Genomic DNA, 27840 nt, shown 5'->3' on the forward strand with positions numbered 1-27840 from the left:
ACTTTGGAATATGTGCCCCTTTGCCCACCTTGGCTGCAAAAAAGTGTCACACATCTGGTATCGCCGTACTCAGGAGAAGTTGGGGAATGTGTTTTGGGGTGTCATTTTACATATACCCATGCTGGGTGAGAGAAATATCTTGGCAAAAGATAACTTTTCCCATTTTTTTATACAAAGTTGGCATTTGACCAAGATATTTTTCTCACCCAGCATGGGTATATGTAAAATGACACCCCAAAACACATTGCCCAACTTCTCCTGAGTACGGCGATACCAGATGTGTGACACTTTTTTGCAGCCTAGATGCGCAAAGGTGCCCAAATTCCTTTTAGGAGGGCATTTTTAGACATTTGGATCCCAGACTTTTTCTCACACTTTCGGGCCCCTAAAAAGCCAGGGCAGTATAAATACCCCACATGTGACCCCACTTTGGAAAGAAGACACCCCAAGGTATTCAATGAGGGGCCTGGCGAGTTCATAGAAATTATTTTTTTTTTGCGTAAGTTAGCGGATATTGATTTTTTTTGTTTTTTTCTCACAGTCTCACTTTCCGCTAACTTAGGACAAAAATGTCAATCTTTCATGGACTCAATATGCCCCTCACGGAATACCTTGGGGTGTCTTCTTTCCGAAATGGGGTCACATGTGGGGTATATATACTGCCCTGGCTTTTTAGGGGCCCTAAAGTGTGAGAAGAAGTCTGGAATATAAATGTCTAAAAATGTTTACGCATTTGGATTCCGTGAAGGGTATGGCGAGTTCATGTGAGATTTTATTTTTTGACACAAGTTAGTGGAATATGAGACTTAGTAAGAAAAAACAAAAACAAACAAAAAATTTCCGCTAACTTGGGCCAAAAAAATGTCTGAATGGAGCCTTACAGGGGGGGGGGTGATCAATGACAGGGGGGTGATCAATGACAGGGGGGTGATCACCCATATAGACTCCCGGATCACCCCCCTGTCATTGACCACCCCCCTGGTAAGGCTCCATTCAGACGTCCGTATGATTTTTACGGATCCATGGATACATGGATCGGATCCGCAAAACACATGCGGACGTCTGAATGGAGCCTTACAGGGGGGTTATCAATGACAAGGGGGTGATCACCCATATAGACTTCCTGATCACTTCCCTGTCGTTGATCACCCCCCTGTAAGGCTCCATTCAGACGTCCGCATGTGTTTTGCGGATCTGATCCATGTATCCATGGATCCGTAAAAATCATACGGACGTCTGAATGGAGCCTTACAGGGGGGTGATCAATGACAGAGGGGTGATCAATGACAGGGGGTTATCAGGGAGTGTATATGGGTGATCACCCGCGTGTCATTGATCACCCCCCTGTAAGGCTCCATTCAGACGTCCGCATGTGTTTTGCGGATCCGATCCATGTATCCGTGGATCCGTAAAAATCATACGGACGTCTGAACAGAGCCTGACAGGGGGGTGATCAATGACAGGGGGGTGATCAATGACAGGGGGGTGATCAATGACAGGGGGGTGATCAGGGAGTTTATATGGGGTGATCAGGGGTTCATAAAGGGTTAATAAGTGACGGGGGGGGGGGGTGTAGTGTAGTGTAGTGTTTGGTGCGACTTTACTGACCTACCTGTGTCCTCTGGTGGTCGATCCAAACAAAAGGGACCACCAGAGGACCAGGTAGCAGGTATATTAGACGCTGTTATCAAAACAGCGTCTAATATACCTGTTAGGGGTTAAAAAAATCAGATCTCCAGCCTGCCAGCGAGCGATCGCCGCTGGCAGGCTGGAGATCCACTCGCTTACCTTCCGTTCCTGTGAGCGTGCGCGCCTGTGTGCGCGCGTTCACAGGAAATCCCGGCCCTCGCGAGATGACGCGTATATGTATATGCGTCGTCGTGCGCAGGGCTGCCGCCTCCAGACCGCACATCTGCGTTAGGCGGTCCGGAGGCGGTTAAAGAGGACTTGTAATCTCTCTAGACATGTCTGTTTTAGCAATTATTTCCATCCCCTTGTAATAACGATTCTGGATTATCTGTCCTAATGACTCGATGTTGTGCTATTCCTCTGTTATTCTTGCTGGAGGTCACAAGTCAATTACAAGTTTATATGAAGGTCTAAATGGGTATTACTAGTTGGGTGGTGTCCCTGCACAGTCTAACATTATCCAGTCAGTGCTGTCAGTATCAGACTGTGCAGGGACACACCCTCAACTGGTAGCAGGAATTACAAAGGAATGGCACAAGACAGAGTCATAAGAATAGATGCTCCAGATTGGTCACTGCATGGGAAATGCAGGTAATTACTAAAACAGACATGTCAGGAGAGGAAGCAGGTCCTGTTTATGAGGAATCTATACACGGATATATTATATACAGTAAGATTACTATTAGTCTTTATAAGTTGTGCCCTTCTTTTGAACATAATTTACGTAACTTTGTAAATGCACTTTTGTTGATATGAAAAAGATATCTAAATATACAATTACAAACCTAAAGGAAAAGCACAAATAATCACAATGAGACTGCTGTATCCAATCATACTTCCTTCAAAGTAATCAATGATAATGAGAGGAACACAAGGTGGTACCATTGTAGACGATGATTGCTTTGGCTGAGGACATGGATCACCTAAAAATGGAAAGATATTAGATTGGAAGTGGTTTTTATTTAAATACATCTCAGATCTAATTGAGCTTTTTCAGAACCACAGAGAAAAGAACGACCTTGTGACAGTATTTTGATGGTACTTTCAAACTCTTTAGGGCGACCTACTGTGTTTACTATTCATTTATTTAATCAATTATCTGAATAACTATCACCTTTTGTGGCATTATATGGGGGGGGGGGGGTCACTTTCTGACAGTCTCTCTACATGATGGCATTATTTGGCTGGTAGTTTGTTAAAGGGGCTGTCCGAGTTATGAAAAAAAAATATATAGCATAGTAAATCTGATGGTCAGCAATATATAACTGAGCTAAGCAAGTTTTCGGCAAAAAATAAATAAAAATATTTTCTCATTTCCCTGGTTCTCTTCAGGCCCTTTGTTTACCTGCAATAACAACAATCTCTGCCCCTCCCCCTGCTCTGCAAAGGGAGTGAATACAAGTGCTGCCCTGAGGGACATGTCTGCCTGCTTGGAGACTCAGCAGAATGTTGTATGTGTAGGACTACAGGTCCCCACTGAATAATGACACTGCTAATACACACAGGATCTTCTCCCTACCTGTTCTTGTGCAATGCTCTCAAGAACTCCTGTGTTAGTTCCTGTGCCCAGCATGTGTCTCCTCACTGCCTGCAGCTACTCAGTAAAGCCTTCAGCCCCGAGTCTGTGCAGTTCAAAGAGTTAAGAATCCAGGGGGAGAGCAGACAGCAGCAGCCGGCAGTGCAGGGGGGTCTGGTGTACAGACTCATATCTGCTCTCTCAGGCTTGTGCACCATCACAGCAGAGAGAGAAACTGACATCACAGGTCATGTGACCCTCAGTGAAATCAGAGAAAAGAGCAACTACAGATGCAGTGAGTGCATGGTAAAGCTGTTACATTTGCCTAGTTATAAACAGATAAACAAAAAAATAACTCAGACAACCCCATTAAGGGTCACAGTTGCTGTGTAGACAGGTGTTTTCTGACAGACACTAGGAATTCTTCGAATAGGGCTGCTCTTTACCTTTAACTGTACATGGATGACCTTTCTAGCTGGCACTGGGTATGCGGAAGCCTTTGGCAAACAAGGGGTATAATTCTGTCATGGTATGATATTTTTTTTGTGTCTTTGTAAAGTGGTATAATTTGGTCATGGTGGAGGGCTTAATGTTTCATTTTTTATCTCAAATATTAGAATAATTAGAATCTATCTATCTATCTTTCTATCTAATATCTATCTTTCTATCTAATATCTATCTATCTCTCTGTCTTACAAAACTATCTTCGTACGGTTGTCCTGAGATATGTGCATGCAAGTTACAATTCAACTTTATGTGAAAGTTCTTCCAATGAAGCAGAAATGTATCCATTTTTTCAATTTTTTTTCCCCCTAAAGACACAGCTGATGATTTCTATAACTCACATCTAAAAATCATTGTCAGAATTGTACTCATAATTAGTTTTCTCACAAATCCCATTCTGAAAAAAGGCTCCACCTCAAATTTGTACATACTGGAAGAACCTCACATTAAGACCTCTTTCACACGAACGTATTTGTTCCGTGGCCGTATTGCGGTTCTGCAATAAACGGGTCAGCCGTGTGCATTCCGGAAGCACACCAATTCACTTGAATGGGTCCGCAAATTCGGAGATGCGGTGCGGAATGGAACGGATGCAAGAAACGGAACCCTACGTAATCACTACGGAGAGCTTCCGTAGTGTTCCATTATGTACTTCCGTTACGCAAAAATATAGAACTTGCTCTATCTTTCTGCGGAACGGATGGATAGCGGACCCTATTCAACAGAATAGGTCCACGATCCGCATGCGGCTGCCCCGTAGTCGGTGCCTGTGCATTGCGGTCCGCAGCATGGGACCGGCCAGTACACGACCGTGTGAAAGAGGCCTAAATGTGATGAGCTTGTTATTTTGATGAGCTTTCTTTAGTTTAGCTGATGAGTTTTAAAGAAAGAATTGTGTGTTCTTTTACAATGGGCTGCAGCCAGAAAGCTGTTCTCTGGAAGCTTTTAGCATTTCCTTATCTGTATTAGTCATTTGGGAAGAATGCATTAGTTTGGTCACTTTATAGTTAACAGGGCATAAAATAGGCAGTTGCTTTAGTTACATACTTTAATAATGGAGTTTCTGATTCCAGTGGTAAGCACCCTGGTACAGTGAAGACTTGTGTATGCTGGAGTTCTCAATGTCAGGCAAATGCACACAAGCTTTCTAAGCTACTATGTGATTGGTTCTAGATCAGCACCCATGTAGAATAAAGCTTTCATTTGTTTAGACACCTCTCTCTGGTGTGTCATAGGTGAAGTGCCATACACTATGCATCTCCATTGTTAACATTTCACCTGCCTTGCTTTCCAGCAAGGAAAGGGTATAGCTTGAGGAGTTCACCTGTTCTGGAGCAGGGAAACAGAAGAAGGCTTACTGTAACTTGAGAGTCAATCAATGAGATTTAAATCTTGCACTGGGACTGCTTTTTGCCAGTTATTCCCTGGTTCCCGTGTGTTTCTTCGTTTTCTGTTCATGTAGTGAAATTCTTGTGTTTTTATTTTTAACCCAGCTTGTTTACCCGACTTTTCTTTGCCTTCTCCTTGCTTGCTATTATGTTTTACCTTAGACTATTCTACTACTTTTGCATTTCTGTACTTTAGTCTTACTTGCTTTTGACTAGGCTTGTAACTGAAGTTGTTGGATACTGTTTTAGCTTTGACGTTTGACTGCTCGTACAACTACTCGACCTTTCTACTCCACCTGCCAGACACTACCCTGTGAATGCAAGAAAAACTTCATTCCACCCATAGGGACTGCTCAGATTTATCTAGTTAGGTTTCTGATATTGGGATCTCTCTTATCAGGGGAACTAGGGCCCTGTAGTGAAAGGGATGTTGCAGGGAAGGTTTGCTGCCTCTTGATGAACTGGGTAGTTGACACCAAGTCTAGCAGTGGGTGCCTTCTGGACAGGTGACTTCTGTCACATCAGTTTCCTTACAGGTGTTAAAGAGCTTTTCCACATACCGTATTTTCTGGCGTATAAGACGACTGGGCATATATTTAACGACCCCAAACTTTTCCATTTAAAATATAGGGTTTGGGCTATACTCTCTGTATAAGACTACCCCTGAATGCCCAGCCCTCCCTGTCTTCAAGACGATCTTCTCCAGTTCAGGGAACTGACTGGGATCTATGGATCTGTGAATGGCACTGTAGGGAGGGGGATCTGTGGATGGCATTGTTATCGGGAGGGGGGATCAGTGGATGACACTGCTATGGGGAGGGGGATCTGTGGATGACACTGCTATGGGGGGATCTATGAATGACACTATATAGCATCTTATGCTATATGTGTCATCCACAGATCCACCCCATGACAGTGTCATCCACAGATCCCCCCTAAACAGTGGCATCCACAGATCCCCCTCCCAATAACAGTGCCATCCACAGATCCACCCCATGACAGTGTCATCCACAGATCCCCCTAAACAGTGGCATCCACAGATCCCCCTCCCAATAACAGTGCCATCCACAGATCCCCCCTAAACAGTGCCATCCACAGATCCCCCCCATGACGGTGCCATCCACAGATTCCCCTCCCCATAACAGTGCCATAAACAGATCCCCCCATGACAGTGCCATCCACAGATCCCCCTCCCCATAACAGTGCCACCCACAGATCCCCCCCCCTAAACAGTGCCACCCACAGATCCCCCCCTAAACAGTGCCATCCACAGATCCCCCTCCATGACGCTCAGAGGAGTATACATTTATTAACTGTAATCCGTAACTTTAACTTTAAATCAGTGCTCATCTCTTTACTAGGGTATCTTACTCTCAGCTCCAGTAACAGGCTGTGTGGGCGGTGCTCACTCACTGACGACACACGCCTGCGCCGCCTAGTGAGAGGAGCATGTCAGTGTTTGAGCGCCGCCCGCACTGCCTGTTACCGGAGCTGAGAGTAAGATACCCTAGTAAAGAGATGAGCGCTGATTTAAAGTTAAAGTTACGGATTACAGTTAATAAATGTATACTCCTCTGAGCGGCGGGGCCCTGCATTTTCTAACCCCCAAGCAAGCGTCCCTGTCACCATGAGAACGCCTGGGGGTTAGAATATACCATCGGATTTGAGTTTTCATGATCTCACTGATATCATAAAAACTCAGATCCTATGGTATATTCTAACCCCCAGGCAAGCGTCCCCGTCACCATGGGTTAGAATATACTATCGGATCTGAGTATACCCGGCGTATAAGACGACCTCCGACTTTTAAAATAAAATTCTAGTGTTAGAAAGTTGTCTTATACACCGGAAAATACGGTAAATAAAACAGTAACTTTTTCAATAAAGTTTTCTTTTATTCTGTCTAGCTGTTTATCATTTATCTTGGTTTAAAAGATTTTGCATCTGACAAGCCTTATAAACATGCATTTTTATATCCATAGTTTTACAAGCGTTAGATTTTGTTCTTTTGGGTTATATTGCCTCAGTCAGTCCAATTTTCAACGTCTTTGCCTTTTAATTTTCAGTCTTTCAGTACTCTAGCTGTGCCATTTTAGTCACAAATTTAGAGAGTTGGGAAGAACAGTACAAATCCTGTTATGGCAGTGTGGAAAGTGTTAATCAATAGATTTTGGATCTGGACTTTTGCTGCAGGGAAACCACGGGACCAATACCTACTGGAGTAGTCTCAGTGTAGTTAACAGTTAACCTACGAGAGCTCTGAGACACTGGTACAGGGCACCAAGGGGTCAGACACAATATGTAGTCACAGACAGGCTGGGATTACGGTTGGTGGAGTGAGTGTAATATGATAAATAGTCCAAAATCAGGGCAAGCAGCATACAATCAATAGTGTTGAGCGCAAATATTCGAATAGCAAATATTAGTCGCCAATATCGGCACTTCGAGAATTCACAAATATTTAGAATATAGTGATATATATTTGTATTTTCAAATATTCTAGATTTTTGTTTCCATCTGAATCCATGATCCCTCCCTGTTTCTTGCTTGTGGGCCAATGAGAAGGCTGCAATATCTTTGTCTGAGCTTAGCAACATCCCTAGCAACCAATAGGAAAGTTGCCTACCCCTTACTATATAAGAACCTCTCCAGCAGCCATTTTCTACATTATTTTGCAGATCTGAGAGAGACAGCAGTGTCATTGCTGTGCTCTGTGCTTTCCACACTACATTAGATAGTTAGATAGCTTATATATACATATATATAATACAGATTAGTAGTTAGTGGGAGATAGTCAGTGTAGGTTATTTCCTGATATAGTGTAGCTGTGCAGGGTGTTAGGTAGTGTGATAGGTTCTGTTGTCCATACATACATGCTATAGACATAGTGCTGTGATGTCACAACAATACTTAGTGCACCAATTAGTAATATGTAGTCAGACCTGCTAAAATGTGAAGTTTCACGTATTGCGCCAAAATATGTGCATCATTAATTGCCGATTTGCGCAATTGCGAATATATTGGAGCAATTTATAAAGCCATTTTTAATGTTCTGCCGTGCCAACCATTTTCTCCAGGCTCAGGAAACTTCTAGCAGCTTGGAAAATGTAGCAAAAGTGACCCACACCTGTATTGCGCGCGCTCTACACGAATATTACATTGCCGATTTTCGCAATCAAGAAAATAATAGTGAATTCTCAAATTTGTGAAATTATGACAAATAATCTACAAAATATTTGCGAAATATCGCAAATTCTAATATTGCCCCTGCCATTCATCACTAACAATCAATAGAAGTAACAGCCACAGGTCATATTAGGCAGCAGAGGGTAAGAGAACAGTAGAAGGTGACTAAAGTAATCCAGGACTATCAGCCATTGGCTGTTAAAGATTAGGTCATGCATGCTGGTACCTTAAGAGCCAGAGGGAGCATATATGTGTGCCGTACAGGCATTAGAGGAGATGCCAAGCTGGGCTAGCAGGCTGCAGCTTAGCTGGAGGCCAGCGCCGCCTGAAAAATAACAGTAGAAGGTGGTCTTGAGCTGCTGGCAGCAGCTCTCTCTTCTTTTCTTCTTTGATCCAGATTACTGCAGAACATTTTTCAGAAGAACAGGGTTAGCAAATCCTGAACCTCACTAGAGAGCTAGAGAGACAAGACGTACATGTGTGAGCTCCTGCCAAGTAGGCCTAAAGAGAAGCCTCATCCAGGAAACATCATTCCTGAGACTGAAAAGCTACCAGACAACAAGCTAACTGAGAGACCACCCCTGAGGGAAAAAGAACCGACATACATAAAAGGTTTAGAACCATGAAAGCCATACATTGGATTCAGATAGTAAAGTACTGCTCGTTTATGGCTTTAAGATTTTTCTGCTTGTGGATAGGGTTAATTATCTCCACCACTCGCCACGCACTGGTCAACCAAATCTAAGATCTGCACCCCTCAGACTGGGAATTGCAGAAACAGTTAATGAGAATAGAACTGCATGCATGTTGCTATTTTGAAGGATTTCAAAGAGTGATACTCCACCAGACTACCACCATCATTGCCGCTGCTTATACGCAGCCAATGGAAAAAGTAACCTCTGTGATATACCTCCGGACTTTGCCATTTACTGCTATCTGTACTTCCACTCTCATCATCTATTCAGTAAAGAGAAACTTTATTTGTTCTTATTAAACTGGGCCTGGCCATTGCTTCTATCATCCGTCGGCCTGACACCTGTCCTCCTGCCTTGCAACCTGCCAACTGTTCACCATCAAATAGACCCCAACTAAAGGTCCAGGATGTGCCCTGAGAAAAGAAAGGATGCACCCTCAAGTTACTTTACAGGCCCCAGGGAGCGCAAGAGTGAGGACAGCCACTGTGAACCATTACTACTCCTATCTGTGACACAACTACTGCTCCCATTCTCCTCGCAGAACTCCCCAGCTCAGCTTTCCTTTCATTAAACCGTTTTAGGAAAATGAAAGCTGTGCTGAGATTGGCTGTTAATCTTCAACCAATACTGTTTACAGAACAGATACTGGATACATACAATGTACTTACTGTTGCCATAATGTAGGTTATATAGATATATAATAAAGGGAGCAGATACTGGAGATTTATAATATACCTACTGTGACCACAGATGATACAATGGGCCCCATTTATCAAGACTGTGCAAAAAATTAAAAAAAAAAAAATATTGCCCGTAGCAAGCATTCAAAGAAGAGATCTTAGTTTCCATTTCTTAAACTGCTCTGGTGAAATGAGTGCTGTTCTGTGACTGATTGCTGTCAGCAACAACATTATTTTTTTAGACAGTTTTATAAATCTCCTTCACTAAATAAAGTTTATATGTAAAATAGCACATTTATTATAATAGTCCAGGCAGTGAGATGAGAAGCCATGTGACCACGGCAGCTAGTCAGAGAAGAAGTAAGTTGTTGACAACACAACTTCAGTTTTATATATTAGTATGATTCCTATTTGCTATAGCATCTTCCTAAACCCACTACCCCATTACATTGCTACCTCCAAGTGATAACATATTCTATTGTAGAAGTAGAGGAAACTAGAGGATCAAAAATATAAAGTGAGTCATGGGTATGTTCCTAAATTTTATACTTACCATCAACCCACGTGAATACATTCTCCTGGATATCTCCAAATTCTGCAGTGGTAACTGCTAAAATGACGTCATGGAATGAAGTATTCTTAATCTTTGCTATTTCATCTGTAGTAAATAATCTATAGCATAAAACAATATAAAATTATATAATAAACTGAAACCTAAAATGTAAATATGGCAATACAAGAGTATTATATAATAAAAAAAGAGCAAATACCCAACTCTTGAAATCTGAAAATTACAACTGCAATGGAAGTTACTGTATATTGTTACGACATAGAAATAGATGAACAGGATATTTAACATCTTGACACTTCTGTAAGTATATTATCTATTACTATTAGACAGGCAGTTAAAGACAATTCTGTTTTGTACTGCTTTGAACAAGCGGGGGGGTGGGGGGGGGGCTTCTGAGGACCAGCCATGATACATCACACATTACCACCCTTTGAAATGGACCCCAGCGAGAGCTGCATATATCTTCAGCTTTCACTCCCAACCCATTTTCTAACCCTAAGTTCACACCTGAGCGTTTTACAGCGCGTTCCTACGCGCTGTAAAACGCTCAACAAGGAGAAACCAATGCTAATGCTACTCTTATTTTGCAAATTTGAGATTCTAGACAAATACATTTTGTACACTGCAATCTTGGTCTTGTTTTAATTATTAAAAAAAAAAGCCTTATATATGAAGGGCTAAATAAGCCAACCCTTTATCCAGCTATGATCTCAGCTAACCTGGAGGAGGAGGAAGGGGGCAGTGGGGTAGTGCTGATAGTCTGCAGGAGGACAGATATGGTCCCAGTTGGGGGGTGTAACATAGATTTCTGTGCATGTTATCTATCCCCCTTTCCCCATAAATCAGCTGGGTGTGTGAGAGAAGATGAGCGCTTCTTCATCTAAGTACCCCTCTGCACCAAATTAGTTAATTCATTGACATAATGAAAGTTCCTACGGTATACTGTCCCTTCTGTCCGTACCCAATTGTTAGCATAAAACAGGAGGAGCACTTGTCTAGCGATACAAGTTATACACAACATTAATAGGGACTATCACTAGACAGGAACATCTAATATATTTCTGACTGATGGAAAAGGTTTCCATTAATCAATAAAGACATAAAAGATTGTTTTCCATTAGCTTTACAAAATGAACCAGTATGACAATCCAGGGCAAACTAAGCTCCTGTACAGCTTAGTTTAGGGGTAGCACTGAAGTAGGTGTCTGGTATGATTTTTTTCTCCCCGCTAAGAAAAAAAACTAATATATTGTACTGTATGTACCCCAAAATTGTTCCTATAAAAATTATAGGGGGGAAAATGTTACTGGATAAAAGTGACAAATTTTAAAATTAGTCACATCCCTAAGTGGTTAAAATGCTATTTCCTTCCTGGAAATGTCATATTTTTTTATTGTAGATTTTGAATTTATCTGTGAGCAATAAAAAAAAATGACATTTCCAGGAATGTTTTTCCAATTTTGATGTGAGAGTTGGGGAAGTTAAATGCAATGGATGGCTGCTTCTTCCTTTATGTGTGGCTTTCCTCATAGGAGGCCCAAGCTTCTACCCAGTGCCTGCAACACATTCATGATACCTGCTAGAGAAGAGCGAATCAATTCATCTCATCAAGCAGAGTTCTACACCTGCAATGAGGTGTCTCCAAAGCTGAGGATGCTCCCCCTGCCACTTGTTAAGGCCTCTTGCACACAAACATTTTTTTGTTGTTTATGTTCCGTTTTTTGCGTTCCGTATACGGAATGATTCATTTCAATGGATCTGCAAAAAAAAAAAAAAAGGAAGGTACTCCGTATGCCTTCAGTTTCCGTATTTCCGTTTTTCTATTCGGTTCTAAGATAGAACATGTTCTATTATTGTCTGCATAACGGACAAGGATAGTGCTGTTCTATCAGGGTCCAGCTGTTCCTTTCCGCAAAAAACAGAATGCACACAGACATCATGCGTATTTTTTGCAGATCCGTTTTTTTGAGGCAAAATACTAAAAAAGCCATACGCTCGTGTGCACGAGGCCTAACAGGGCTGGACATCTTGTCTGGCCTTAGGAATCTTGCACCTGCACCACTGTTCCAGGTAGGGGCATACAGGCTTTGCTGCCCGGAAATATAGCAGCACACGAAGTAGCGGAAGCAGAGGTTCTGAACTTGTGCCCCCTGGTACAGTGACTGTGCCAGGTTACTGCAGATCAGCTCCCATTCAACTGAGCCTGGAAAAAAAACATTTAACCCTTTCAGGAACGGACGATTTTCCGTTTCTTTACATTTTCATTTTCTACTCCCAGCCTGGAAAGCGTGAATTCCACCGCATTTTTATGGGTTTTGTTTTTACAGCATTTCCTATGTGGTAAAACCATTCATTCTCCAGGACAGTACAATAAACAATGATAACACATTTGTATATATATTTTTTTAGTTTTAATACTAAAAAAAAACACATTTTTTTATTTGCATCGCCATATTCTCACTACGGTTAAACAAAGTTTTGAAAAATTTGATTAGATGAACTTCAATAAGAAATTTGATTCGTTACTAATTAATTTGTCACAAATCGTGATAAATCAGGTATACCCAGGCCACTCTGCCTAATCATATTCATCCTATTTGGTGGCCCAATCTCAGTCTGAAACTGCAGGGACGGTGCACGGAGAGGGTATCACAGCGTGCATTGCATTCTACTGTACCTTCTGTACATACTGTGCCGTCAGTATTACAGGCAGCTGTAATTTATCGCCGTCTACATCACTGTGCAGTGCACCAAAATTCATAGCTAATCTGTTCTGTTAAACAAAAAGAAAAGCATATAGCACCCTTCAGTATAGCCAAAATCCCATGTGCACCACTGCAGGAGCTGTGTCCAAATGGCTCCTTAGTGAAACTAAAAAAAGAAGTGGAGGAAACGCCAATAATGTAGTGGGAAAAAAAAGTTCTTTAAATGCATGCTGTGGGAGTCCAAACTCATGCTTTTTAATCCCTTTTGTTAGCTGTAGATTTACTGTGCGTCAGTATTACAGGTGAATGTTAATGTCAGGAATAAATTGTCATTGTGGACTTAACCATACAGTGCCCCAAGATCCAAGTGGTGGCCCCATGACAGAATGAGGAGAGTGGCAGCAGTAGCAGGAGCAGTGACAGTAGTGGTCTCATAATAGAGTGGGGAGTGGGGGTAGCAGCAGTGCATTAAGTCTGTGCTCATATCACAGTTTATTTTTCCTTTCTTCTGAGCTGTCAGAAGAACAGAAAACAAAAAAATGGGAAGCCTGTATTTTGAGCATCCATAAAGCCTCTTTCAGATGGTCAGTATGTGCTCAGAAATTGATGAAGTCGAATTTGTTCCGAATTTCAGGAAAAATGTGATTCTGAACAAATGCGAATTTCCTCGTGCTTCGTGGTAATGAATCGCATATTTTCCTAACATGGCGGCTAAAATGGCGGCTACACAGGTGAGGACATGGGGCAAGGAACTCTGGGAAGGCGGGATGACCCATAATGCCATCCATGCAGCCAATCAGCAGCCAACCAGCCTGGTGATGTCACAGCCCTATAAATACGGCGGCCATCTTAGAGTCTGATATTCACTATCGTACTTTGTTCTGGGACAGACGTGTATGCAGGCGCTAGGGAGAGTGAAAGAAAAACTCATTGTTAAAAAAAAAAATAAAAAAAAAAAGGAAAGAAGCGATTTACTAGGGAATGGACAGTGAGAGGAATCATTTCACAGGCAGGGAGAGACGTGTGCACATGCTAGGGAGAGTCGTAGGAAAATCCTCATTGGGAAAACAATCGATTTAGGCTACTTTCACACTAGCGTTCGATCGGATCCGTTCTGAACGGATCCGATCAAAATAATGCAGACGGAGGCTCCGTTCAGAACGGATCCGTCTGCATTATATTGGCAAAAAAAAGCTAAGTGTGAAATTAGCCTGAGCGGATCCGTCCAGACTTTTACATTGAAAGTCAATGGGGGACGGATCCGCTTGAAGATTGAGCCATATTGTGGCATTATCAAACGGATCCGTCCCCATTGACTTACATTGTAAGTCTGGACGGATCCGCACGCCTCCGCACGGCCAGGCGGACACCCGAACGCTGCAAGCAGCGTTCAGGTGTCCGCCTGCTGAGCGGAGCGGAGGCTGAACGCCGCCAGACTGATGCAGTCTGAGCGGATCCGCATCCATTCAGACTGCATCAGGGCTGGACGGAAGCGTTTGGGTCCGCTCGTGAGCCCCTTCAAACGGAGCTCACGAGCGGACAGCCGAACGCTAGTGTGAAACTAGCCTTACAAGTGCAGGGAAACATTACTTAGGGATCCAGATAGTCTCATAATACCTCTCTGTTATTCCAACAATTAGTTATTGGGTTGCAAGTGCTATGTTGAAAAGCCTTTAGTGGCTTTTATCTGTGGAAAAGATGAATACATACGCAGGTTTGCTGTTAACTGCGCTGTTATTATTTAGTGGCCTATTTCAATACAATACAAGAAATATTCACGAGGGTCACTTTTTCTATTTGCACTAAAAGCGTTTATTGCCATATTTCTAGAGAAAAAGAGAAAAATAGACTATGTTAATATTTGCTGTTATTTGCGCTAAAAACGTTTCTTGTCATATTTCACCACAATACAAGAAAAATAGGCGCAGTTCACATTTGGTGTTATTTGCTCTAAAAGCGTTTCTTGTCATATTTCACTCCAATACGAGAAAAATAGACACAGTTCACATTTGGTGTTATTTGTGCTAAAAGCGTTTATTGCCATATTTCTAGAGAAAAAGAGAAAATGGACACAGTTCACATTTGGTGTTATTTACGCTAAAAGCGTTTATCGTCATATTTCACTACAATACGAGAAAAATATTTCTAGAGAAGAGAAATATATTCGCAGTTCACTTTTTAGGTTATGTACTTAGAAATCGTATAGTGGCCTATTTTAGTCCAATACAATAAATATATACGCAGTTCAGTTTTGCTGTTATTTACGCTAAAATAGTTTAGTTGCCAATTTCAAATCCTTTAGTTGCCTATCTCAGTAAAAAAATTAATATATATTTGGCGCTTTTAGGGGTATTTTAATTTGCTTTTAATTTATTTAGTTCAGCAAAAAGTATGTCAGACAGAGAAGTGCCAGGTTCTGCACAGGGGAGTGTCAGAGGTATAAATGATTCTGGCTCAGGCACAGGTCGTAGCAGAGTAAGTGTGTGTGGCAGAAGGGGTTTCTTCCCGAGGACTCAGGTCCACATGTCGGCTATCGGTCGTGTCTTGACCAGCAACCCAGCGGTTCTTGATTGGTTTACTGGATCTTCGACTTCTGAGTCTAGACTTGCTGATGAGCAGCTTTCTTCACCCGCATAGTGAAGAAACTACAGCAGGTAGACCTGGAGCAGGACCTGAACCAGCAGGTGGTGGCATCCTTTGACAGCACCCTGCCAGCCGTCATAGAAGATCTGCTGGACTACTGGGCAGCCAAACTGGATTTGTGGCCGCAACTGGCCGAGTTTGCCCTGGAAAATCTGTCCTGCCTGGCCAGTATTGTGGCATAAGAGTGGGTATTTAGTGCGGCGGGGGCCATAGTTACCACAAGGAGAACTCACCTGTCCACCCAAAATGTGTAGAGACTTACTTTTGTCAAGATGAATCAGGCATGGATCAGCCAGGATTTCTACCCACCAATGCCTGATGCATCATATTAGATAATCCATCTCAACACAATGTAACCTTGCCACTCGATGGTATCATGCTGCTGCTCTTGCTGCCACCTCCACACTATGTCACTTTGCTACTCTGTGGCCTCCTGATGCTGCCATGTCCACACTATGTCACCTTGACACTCTGTGGTATCATGCTGCTGTTGCTGCCATCTCCACACTATGTCACCTTGCCACTCTGTGGCCTCCGGATGTAGCCTTGTCCACACTATGTTACCATGCCACTCTGTGGTATCATGCTGCTGCTGTTGCTGCCATCTCCACACTATGTCACCTTGCCACTCTGTGGCCTCCTGATGCTGCCATCTCCACACTATGTCACCGTGCCAATGTGTGGCTTAATCATACTGCTGCTGTCACCTCCACACTTTGTCATTGTGCAACTCTGGCCTCCTGATGCTGACGCCACCTCCAGACCCTGTCATTGTGCTACTTGGTGGTCTCCTCATGCTGCTTCCACCTCACCACTATGTCATAGGGCCACTCTGTGGACTTCTCATGCTGTTACCACCCTCCCCACTCTATGACGGGGTAATTATTTTTCTTGTTTGGCCTTCTTGAAATCTCCATTTATTTGACCTTTCTTCTGATCGGTCAGAAGGAAGGAAAAATGAGATGCACAACAGATCCTGTCTGTGTAACAGCTGTAAGGCCTGTATGGTCGCATCAGAATTGGCTTATGATGTGGTAGCCAAAAGCAGGAGTTGGTGCAAAACACAGAATACATGCAAAGATTACCCTCACATGTCATCTCTGTTTTAGATTCACTCATGTTTTTTTGGGCATTACCAATACTCATGGATTACTGAGCAAATGCTGACCGAGTCAAGGCATATGCTCCCTAGACAGGATTTTTGTGGGTTTTTGTTCTGACGGATCAGAGGAAGGGCAAAATAGTCAGTGACATCAACACAAACTTACTGCTGACACCCTCTCTAATACTAATGCAAAATACTGACTGTGTGAAAGAGGCCAGAAAAGCCCTAGACTTTTTTACCTTGATAGTATTTGTAAGCCAAAAACAGGAGTGGGTGCAAAACAGAGATAAAATGTAGTGGAAACATTTTCATCTCATCGGTGTCTTGAACCCACTCCTGCTTTTAGCTTACAAATACTGGTCAAATACTGACTGTGTGGAAGAGGCCTCATGGATGCTCAAATACAGGATAAGGCCTCATTCACATGACTATTGGGGCCATTCAATGGTGATGTCCGCATCCGTTGCGTCGTTCCATGGCCCCCGTAAAAAAAAAAAAAGGGCATGTCCTATTCTTGTCCATTTTGCGGACTAGAATAGGCATTTCTATAATAAGAGGCCCATTCTGTCTGCAATTTGAAGACCGCAGAACAAGGCACGGTCGTGTGCATGTACCCTAAAAAGAACGGAAATAGTGGCCTCATGACAGAGTGAGGAAGGGGGAAGCAACAGTGACAATAGTCGCCCCATGACAGAGTTGGGGGGGGGGGGGGGCAGCGGCAGTCGCATACTGCTCAAGATCCAGATAGAAAAATAAAAGAAGTATGACACCTGTCGTTTATTTCATGATATTTAAAATTACAGCACAGAGAGGAGAAATGCAGATAATCCAATATCTCCCAGTGATACTGCACAGTAGTAGCAGAACCCCAAAACAGCAGTGTGATAGCAAGGCCCAGTGGCATGCATATCATTTTTAAAATATAACAGTAGGTAGGTCAAGACCCCCATCATAGAGAGTTTTAAGACACTGTGGAAAGAGCATAGGGAGAGCATAGGGAGACTGCAGGAACAGTGCAGGTTGAGTGTAATCACCGTCTGCATCTTGTTGAACTGCCGACACATTTGCAGATAATGTCTTAGTTTATATATAGAATTACTGTGCCTGAGTGTAAAAGGGCGGTCTAATATATAGGCTGTCTGCATCTTGTTGAAATGCTGCCACATTCCCTGTTAATCTGTTAGTATATATATATATATATATATACATATACATATACACACACTGTGCCTCAGTATTAAAAGGCAGTCTAATATATCACTGTGCTCATCTTGTTCAACTGCTGCCACGATCAATTAATTTGTTAGTTTATATATAGAACTACCTTATAGCAGAACTGCCGCCCTGACAAGGGCGATCCCACTGTCTTCTTTGTTGTACCTAGAAAACCCTGTGCACACTGGGGTATCCAGGTAAAGAAATGGGATCTCAAAAAAAGTACTTGTATTTTCCTAGACTAATATACCTATGTACACATTAAAATGGGAAGGTAGGATTTTAATTGTTCTGATATCTCAGGATATTAGATATTGTCTCAATGTGTTTCTCCCCAGGGATTCTTATTCTGGGGTTCATCAGGGGCTCTTACTATAAAGAAACAAAAGGGAAATGGTTGGTAAATTGAGACAACCTTAGATGTAAAAAGAAACCTTTAAGAGAAACCTGAAAACCTACCTTCTCAGAAAAGCCTACAACATACAGCCACCCTACTGCCATTATAACCCTATGACGAGCTTTACCCTCGCCTACTGTATCCTTCCCCCAAACCTTGTTGATTGTATCCCTTGCGGGCAGAGACCTCCCCCCTTCTATACCGGTCTGTAACTCGTCTTGTTCATGCTTAGTGCAGTTGTCTGTATTATGTATGTATACCCCTTTTCATATGTACAGTGCCATGGAATGAATGGTGCTTTAATAACAAATAATAATAATATCAACCCCCCGCCCCCGAAGATAAATATCTCGAGGACTAGATGAAGCAACAAATGTGTGTGTATCGTATATACTAACAAAAAACTTGGGAAATATGGAGACCCTAGAGAAACATCAGATTGTGTGTTTAATATGCACATAGATAAATACTAGATGTTACGTAGATATGCATAGCAGATATAGTACTGACATTGACTCTGTCCCATAGCAGGATACACATAGCAAGAAAATACATTGGGTATACCTCATTGCGTGTGTGATGTACACATAGGTAAAGTAATAGATGTTAGATATGCATAGCAGTTAGAGTACAGACATTGCCCCAAGTGTAGGTGTGTGATATACACGTTACAGAAGACATATGGGGTGCCAAATATTTGCAGTATTTATGATCTAGGCAGCACCATCAGTATAATCCCTTATCTTGCCCAGGCTGACTATGATCCAGTAATCACCCAGGTAGGGGTTTTCCCGGTAGCAGGGACCGTTGCCAAGGGGCAGCTAGATTCAATGTAAGGAGCCAGCCTGCCCAGGAGTGCACATCATCAATCTCAGATAAAATTTACTTTTGCACGCATTCTGTTTATAATTATTAGATCCACATTGATGAAAATGTTGCTTAATTTTGATTATTTTTCTTTAACTAGTTCATGCATCTTGCTAATTAAATTATCATTTACCCATTTCTTTTATTTTCAAACCAAAATCGGTCTCCATCTCGCAATCGTTGGAACTGGTTCATTGTAATGGCCATGATCAGCTCTCCAGGATCTCCATAACACTCCAAAAGCGCTCCCGGAAGCAGCTCCAGTTTATTGGTGTCATTGTTATATAATAGAGCTAAAGCATCAAACATCTGGAATACAGAACATGTAAAATAGATTTTCACACTGGCAGCTCTACAAATGATACAATATAACAACATAATGAAATACCAGGCTCCCAAAGACAAAAAGTAGCTCACAGAAAGTCTTACTTGCTAAATACTTCTCCTAACATTTTCTTTTAAATCAGTGTGCCGTTCATGTCATAGATGTACTGCTCAATTATTGACCCATTGTTTCATTGACAGACATTTATCAAAGGAGTCACCTATGAACAACACCTTCTCCTACTAAATGTGCCTATACACGTAAGATTAAAGAGTAAGAAAACCTTTTAAAAATGTATTTAAAAATGCTGTAAATGTCCTAAAAATATTTTTTCTATTATACTATATATATATATATATATATATATATATATAAATATATATTAGTACAGACCAAAAGTTTGGACACACCTTCTCATTCAAAGAGTTTTCTTTATTTTCATGACTATGAAAATTGTAGATTCACACTGAAGGCATCAAAACTATGAATTAACACATGTGGAATTATATACATAACAATAAAGTGTGAAACAACTGAAAATATGTCATATTCTAGGTTCTTCAACGTAGCCACCTTTTGCTTTGATTACTGCTTTGCACACTCTTCGCATTCTCTTGATGAGCTTCAAGAGGTAGTCACCTGAAATGGTTTTCACTTCACAGGTGTGCCCTGTCAGGTTTAATAAGTGGGATTTCTTGCCTTATATATGGGGTTGGGACCATCAGTTGCGTTGTGGAGAAGTCAGGTGGCTACACAATTGATAGTCCTACTGAATAGACTGTTAGAATTTGTATTATGGCAAGAAAAAAGCAGCTAAGTAAAGAAAAACGAGTGGCCATCATTACTTTAAGAAATAAAGGTCAGTCAGTCTGAAAAATTGGGAAAACTTTGAAAGTGTCCCCAAGTGCAGTCACAAAAACCATCAAGCGCTACAAAGAAACTGGCTCACATGCGGACCGCCCCAGGAAAGGAAGACAAAGAGTCACCTCTGCTGCGGAGGATAAGTTCATCCGAGTCACCAGCCTCAGAAATCGCAGGTTAACAGCAGCTCAGATTAGAGACCAGGTCAATGCTACACAGAGTTCTAGCAGCAGACACATCTCTAGAACAACTGTTAAGAGGAGACTGTATGAATCAGGCCTTCATGGTAGAATGTCTGCTAGGAAACCACTGCTAAGGACAGGCAACAAGCAGAAGAGTCTTGTTTGGGCTAAAGAACACAAGGAATGGACATTAGACCAGTAAAAATCTGTGCTTTGGTCTGATGAGTCCAAATTTGAGACCGTGTCTTTGTGCGACGCAGAAAAGGTGAACGGATGGACTCTACATGCCTGGTTCCCACCGTGAAGCATAGAGGAGGAGGTGTGATGGTGTGGGGGTGCTTTGCTGGTGACACTGTTGGGGATTTATTCAAAATTGAAGGCATACTGAACAAGCATGGCTACCACAGCATCTTGCAGCAGCTTGCTATTCCATCCGGTTGGCGTTTAATTGGACCATCATTTATTTTTCAACAGGACAATGACCCCAAACACACCTCCAGGCTGTGTAAGGGCTATTTGACCATGAAGGAGAGTGATGGGATGCTGCGCCAGATGACCTGGTCTCCACAGTCACTAGACCTGAACCCAATCAAGATGGTTTGGGGTGAGCTGGACCGCAGAGTGAAGGCAAAAGGGCCAACAAGTGCTAAGCATCTCTGGGAACTCCTTCAAGACTGTTGGAAGACCATTTCAGGTGACAACCTCTTAAAGCTCATCAAGAGAATGCCAAGAGTGTGCAAAGCAGTAATCAAAGCAAAAGGTGGCTACGTTGAAGAACCTAGAATATGACATATTTTCAGTTGTTTCACACTTTTTTGTTATGTATATAATTCCACATGTGTTAATTCATAGTTTTGATGCCTTCAGTGTGAATCTACAATTTTCATAGTCATGAAAATAAAGAAAACTCTTTGAATGAGAAGGTGTGTCCAAACTTTTGGTCTGTACTGTATATATATTATTTATATTTATTAATGTATTTTGCAATTTTACTAGAGAAAGAGACATCTTAACTTAGCCTTTTCTGAAAATGTAAAATCACTACATTTGTACACCACTGACATGTCAGCAGTGTACGGATTCCACGGTACTGTGGAATGGGACTGCAGCGATCAATGCTCCTGCCTGTACCCCCTGATCTTGGCTAAATCCTAGCACAGCACTTAGGCCTGTTTCACATCTGCGTTTAAACAGATCTGGCAGACTGTTCTGGCAGGGAATAGCCTGCCAGATCTGTCAATGCTGTGGAATGTCATGCGGTCCTGGAATTCCGTCTGGCCCCATTCCAGCACAGCAGTATTTGTCTGGGCCGCTTCTCGACATATTTGCAAGGTGAATCACCACTGGTTCCCATTATAGCGAATGGGGCCGGACAGATTTAGGGCAGTGTCCGGTAGCGCCCGGCAGTGATGGATCTGGCAGTCTGTTCCCATCCGAAACAGCCTGCCAGATCTGCTTAACGCAAATGTGAAACAAGCCTTACCGATGCGCTCTGCAAGGATTTACCTGAGCTGAGTGGGCTCCAGTCTGAGTATGCTCTGCTCACTTGAAAGCTCTGAATAGCAGCACATCATTACATTAGTGGAGCTAGCTGAAAGCTCTCCTGTAACGATGTGCTTATATTCAGAGGCTTCAAGTGGGCAGAGCATACTCAGACAGGAGCCCACTTAGCTCAGGTAAATCCTGGCTTAGCGCATTGGTAAGTACTGTGCTAGGAGTTAGACAAGATCAGGGGGCACCGGCAGGAGCAGCGATCGGTATACAGTTTTCGCTGTGGCCCCATTCCATAGTACAGTGGAATCTGTTGTAATGTTCTGAAGCAGGGTAGGTGACACAGATGCAACAGTCCCAATGCAGTAATGGAGAGATTTATTTCAGCTCCACGGGGTTCAGCAAGATAACAGAAATAAACAAACCAAAAAACACATTTGCCAGGTTCGGCTAAACAGAAGTAACAGCAAAACGCATTCACCTGGCTCAGCTGGTATAATGACTGAGGCCCCTGCCTCACTCTCCCAGGGTATGGTAACACTTGGCTCTGTTACCAGACTGTAGACTGCTGGTGTCTCTCAGCTGGGTTGTTTGCAGACACTGCTGGTTCCCTCAGACTTTTATGCACCTTTAATGAGGGACATTTTCCTCAGCCGAACGGGCTAAGTCTTCCCCACTCTCTCTAATGGAGTGGGAGTGGTGAATCCCACCACCACCTATTCCCCACTCCAACCAAGCCGGCCCTGATTTTACCATTTACCAACAGTTCAGCAACTAGGCTGCTGAACAAAACAACATTATCCAGCTTTTACTATCTCGCCCAGCTTAACTTTCTGGGCGAGATATACACTCCCTCCAATACAATTCCTGCTGTCTGCCTACACTGTACAACGCTGACAGTGGTGTACAAATATAGTCATTTTACAGCACTTAGTAAAGGCCAAGTTCAGATGGCAATTTTTCTAGTGAAAAAGCTAAATACATTAATAAAGTATATTAGAAAAAATATTTAAGGACATTTTCAGCATTTTTACATATAGTTTATTTAAAATTGAGTTATTCTAAAGTTGTCTGAATCTGCCAGTTATCTTATGTGCATTGGGGTGGTTGAGTGTCCACAACTAGTGTTGAGCACGAATATTCTAAAAGCAAATTTTTATTGTGAATATTGCAACTTTGAGAATCTGTGAATATTTAGAATATAGCGCTATATATTAGTTTTTTTTAGCATATTCAGCATTTTTTTCCATCTGAACACATGATTCCTGCCTACTTCTTGCTTGTGGGCCAAAAAGTCATTGGGCCACACACAACTTAAGCAGGGAGGAATCATGACTTCAGATGGTAATGTCGAATATTCTAAAAAACGAATAATAGCACTATATTGAATATAGTGATATACTTTATATATTTGTTTTTTAGAATATTCATCATTTGCATCTGAAGTCATGATTCCTCCCTGCCTAAGTTGCTTGTGGGCCAATGACTCATTGGCCTACGAACAAGAAGCAGGGAGGAATCATGTGTTCAGATGGAAAAACAATGAATATACTAAAAACGAATATATAGCGCTATATTCTATAGTGCTATATATTCGTTTTTGACCCATGTCTGTATTGAGCTCGCAATAATTGCATATTACGTGGTCATTACCTTGCCGATTTTCGCGTAAAAAAAAAGAATGTAGAATATAACGAATATACGAATTTGCGAATATATGACTAATATTCTACAAAATATTTGCGAAATATCACAAATTTGAATATGACCCCTGTCGCTCATCACTATCCACAACTGCCCAACAGATAGTGAGGCTCAGTATGCCCAATCCTTTGCTTTCACAGTGGATGGGCCTCATCCCTCTTGCATGAATAGAGTGGCAGTCAAACATGCATGCTGCTACTCCATTCAAAGTCTATGGTCTGAAAAGATAGCCGAGTGGATTACTTGACCACTTGGAATTGCTATTGTACCTTTAAGTATTGATTAGAGCGCACCGCTCTGCACACTTGAAACATGAATGGTAAAATATGCTAGCATACAGCAGTTTAATGAACCCAACAAACTCTTTTTTCGAATTTTACAGCCCATTGTATTACTAGCAAAAATCAATTTTTCTAGCCAATTTTCCCAATCTACACGTAATTACTAGCAAACTCCTGTTCTGTATGCTTTACAAGCAGGTGCCTTTTAGAGGAAAAACTGCTACTGTTTTCTAATAAAACAAATAATTCTGAAATGCTCAAAATTCTCACTTATTAAACTGAAAACAGTATATTCTAAACCATAGTGGTGTCATAAAATCAGGGAATCTGTTGTAGGATGCATTTGACTGTCAATTTTGATATAAAGGATCGTCAAAGTTAATAGGATTTATTCCTTGATTATTGGACATACCTACATCAGCTTCTGGCTTCATGCACACAGCCATATCACGGCTATAATGATCTCTCTATAGGCCAATTTCATACTGAGGTCTGAACAAAGAACAATAAATGTAGCAAGCTCCAAGATATAATGATGCTCATGGAGGGCCTGCCAGATGGGAGCCACTTATTTCTATCTTAGGCCACTTTCACGCAATCAGTATTTAGTCCGTATTTTGCATCAATATTTATGAGCCAGGAGTGGAACCTACCGAGAACAAGTATAATATAAATATTTGTGCCTCCTCTGTGTTTTGAACCCACTCCAGGTTTGACTGATGCCAAAATACTGACCAAATACTGATCGCTTGAAAGTGGCCTTAGGTTGGTACTATATCCAGACTTTTTGCAGCACTATAATTGACAGCTGCAGGCACAAAATGACATACAAGTCAAATCACCGCTTTGAGCTATAGCTACAGCTCAATAGTTTAAATCAAACAAAAGTCCTACAAAAAGTTTACAGTACATGTAGCTCAATAACTAAAATAAATCAAAAGTGATACACAAAGTCTTGGTGTAGCTCCGGCTTTTACTTGCACTGTACTCTGATAAGAGATGTATACGGGGATCTCATAAAGTTTTCTGATAGCATAGATAATAGGGAGCAAAATAGGCTCAAAAGTCAACTAGATACCAGTGACCGATGCACACTGAACAGGGAAAATAGAAATGATTGGTGCTGCATGAAGTGGAATTGATCATGCAGGAAATACATAAGTCTCAATCAGACACTTATCCACTATCTTAGCCTGAGCACCATATTTTATTTTTCTATGTCTTTATAATAGACAACTGCCATAGATACATTAATAAATCTCTGCATATAGCTCCCGATGTCCTGCTTACCTTTACACCATGAATGATAAAGTTAGCTACCTGTAGCCACCTCTAGGAGCAGTTCACTGTGCAATGGGCCTGGGAAGGGAGAGCCAGAGGATGGGAGTGGTGCTAGTGGCAATGATAGATGTAGTAGTAGCGGTAGTCACAATGGCAGTACTTACCCTGACGCTCCCTTGGGCCATGGAGTGATGGGAGGGGCGCAACCCTTCTTCCCCTCTGGACATTGGGGTCTCCTGTCTGGAGGTGCCTTGGATGTTAGATAAATGGGTGGTGGGGTGCAAGACAGGAGAGCAGGAAAAAACCCAGATTTGGAATGGAGTTCATTGACCAGGAAGGCTTAGTCATAAAATATAGTCTCCCTTTTACTTAATAGATAATGGATGTAACAGCACAACTACAATCAGTAGGCTTAGTTCTCAGGTATTTGACAGAGTAAGCTTTTCCAAAGGCTGTGTATAGGGAATGACTACTATGATGATCCTCCCTGAGTCTCAAGCCACATATACATGCAATCGTCCCAAATGACCAAAGTCGTGCAAATTCTCAGTAATTCTCCACATTGCCAAACTGCGGGCTGCAGTCCTAGATCAGATGGCCAGTTTGCCTCATTAGTGTGACAGGCGCCTGGAGAAATGAATCCAAACCATGCACCCTCTGCTCTTTGATTGACAGGATCAGGCAAACGTCCTCATGCCTGACCCTGTCAATCCGTCCTCATGCCTGACCCTGCCAAAGTGCAGAGAGCAGAGCCTCTAGGACACCAATTGGTAGAAATGTGACAATTCTCCTTTGCACATTTTTTAATCATATTTCCCTTCACACGGTAGATGATAAAACTGTCTGCCTGCAGCCAACAGTAGGGGGAGCTCAGTGCACAGGAATGTATACAGCTACCACTGAACTGATACAATCTCTACACATAGAGTCCTTGGAAGCTGCAGGAAAAGGCTCTAGTGCTACAGTACACCCAGAAGGTGGGAAGGATTTAAGCACTGGGTCTGCTACGACATGGGCCTCACAGCAATGACATAGTCTGTCTCCATGGTGAGTATGCTATGGATCAGGTACTATACATAGCTTTAGGGAATGGAAAGTTAGCAGCCACACCTGGTCTCTAGGGCCCCCTGCCACTTTAGAAGACACCAGTATTATAAATGAAAGTGGGTGTCCTGTTTTGTACTGGGGCCAGGAAGCTTCAAGTAATGCCTCCAATGGGTGGTCCAGCAGCATGGCTCTCTGTGATTAGCTTATTTTCTCCTTTGAAGTTGAACATAAAAGTATCATCTAAAATCAAGAACCTTTGTTGTGTGTTGTTAGAAACGTGTTATGCTTAGCTATCAACTGTTAGGGTCCATTCACACAGCCGTATGTGTTTTGCGGATCCACAAAACACAGACACTGGCAATGTGCGTTACGCTTTTTGCGGACCGCACATCGCCGCCACTATAATAGAAAATGCCTAATCTTGTCCTGCAATTGCGGACAAGAATAGGACATGTTTTATTTTTTTCGGGAACTGAATTTCTGGATCCGGACAGCGCATAGTGTGGTCCCATAGAAATGAATGGGTCCGCAATTCCGTGCGGAGAGGTGTGAATGGAGCCTTAGGCGAACAACTAAACTACATTATGTAGGTGACCCAAATATTGTACCTAGTTCATAGCTAATTAGTTCTGCATACAAACTTAGCAATGGTGAAGCCACACCTTATACTGCATCATGCAGCCTATTAAATAGCAATATTGTGGCCGCATATAGAAATTAGGCTATGTTCAGCTGACAATAAAAAAAAAAAAAAAAATACACACACTGTCAGTTTTTCATGTCCATTTTTCAGCCATTTATGCAACTATTTTCTGGAATTCTGTCCATGATCATTTTGTGTTTATTTTGATGGCCGTTAAAAACAGTGCCTTCAGTGTCCTCAGTATACATAATGCTGTCCACAGTGTCCCCATGGACATCAAATGACCCCCAGTAGTGTCACCCCAGTGGGAATAATGACCCCAATAGCGGCCTCCAGTATGAATATGGATGAGTATGAATAATGCCACAAATAGGGCTTTCTATTCTGCTGGTGCTGAAAATGTAAAAAAATATTCTCCTCATCCATTGCATGTGTGGGAAGACTTCCATGTGGGAAGACTCGCTCCTCACTGGAGGCAGCAGGGCCTGAGATTCCTTGTGTGATCATGTGACAAGCAGTGAACTCCAGGTCCTGCTACCTCCAGTAAGGAGCAAGTCGTACTGCGCGTGCAAGTGAGAGGACCTTTTTATACAATGTACCTTTTTTAATAACCGTTAGGTGCACTTCTGTCTAAACCTATGTTAAAAAACTGTCCCATTGATTTCAACGGGGTCCTTCTGGCCGGGAAAACAGCCAAAAATAGGACATGTCCTATTTTTTGACAGCTGCTTTTCACTGGCCATTAAAAATGGCCATGTGAGTAGCCCCATAGAGTTTAATTGGTTCTGAAAAGGAAGGAAGTTTAGGAAGTTTAAAGGGCTGTCCAGCCATATATATTTATGACCAATGTAAATCTGGATATGA

The 27840-nt window shown here is 42.1% G+C and overlaps 1 protein-coding gene across 1 annotated transcript in view; it reads right to left on the reverse strand.

Moving 5' to 3' along the window:
* LOC122927672 (dual oxidase 1-like) overlaps window positions 1–27840 on the reverse strand; it is a 260004-nt gene that overhangs the window by 110015 nt on the left and 122149 nt on the right. Inside the window, exons 13-15 of the mRNA XM_044279744.1 lie at window positions 19295–19470; window positions 10212–10330; window positions 2475–2612 (exon numbers count right to left, since the gene is read on the reverse strand). Coding sequence (XP_044135679.1) covers window positions 2475–2612; window positions 10212–10330; window positions 19295–19470 — 433 coding nt within the window. The remainder of the gene's footprint in view (window positions 1–2474; window positions 2613–10211; window positions 10331–19294; window positions 19471–27840) is intronic.

This window comes from Bufo gargarizans, chromosome 2 (genome assembly GCF_014858855.1).
Source record: "Bufo gargarizans isolate SCDJY-AF-19 chromosome 2, ASM1485885v1, whole genome shotgun sequence".
NCBI lineage: Eukaryota > Metazoa > Chordata > Amphibia > Anura > Bufonidae > Bufo > Bufo gargarizans.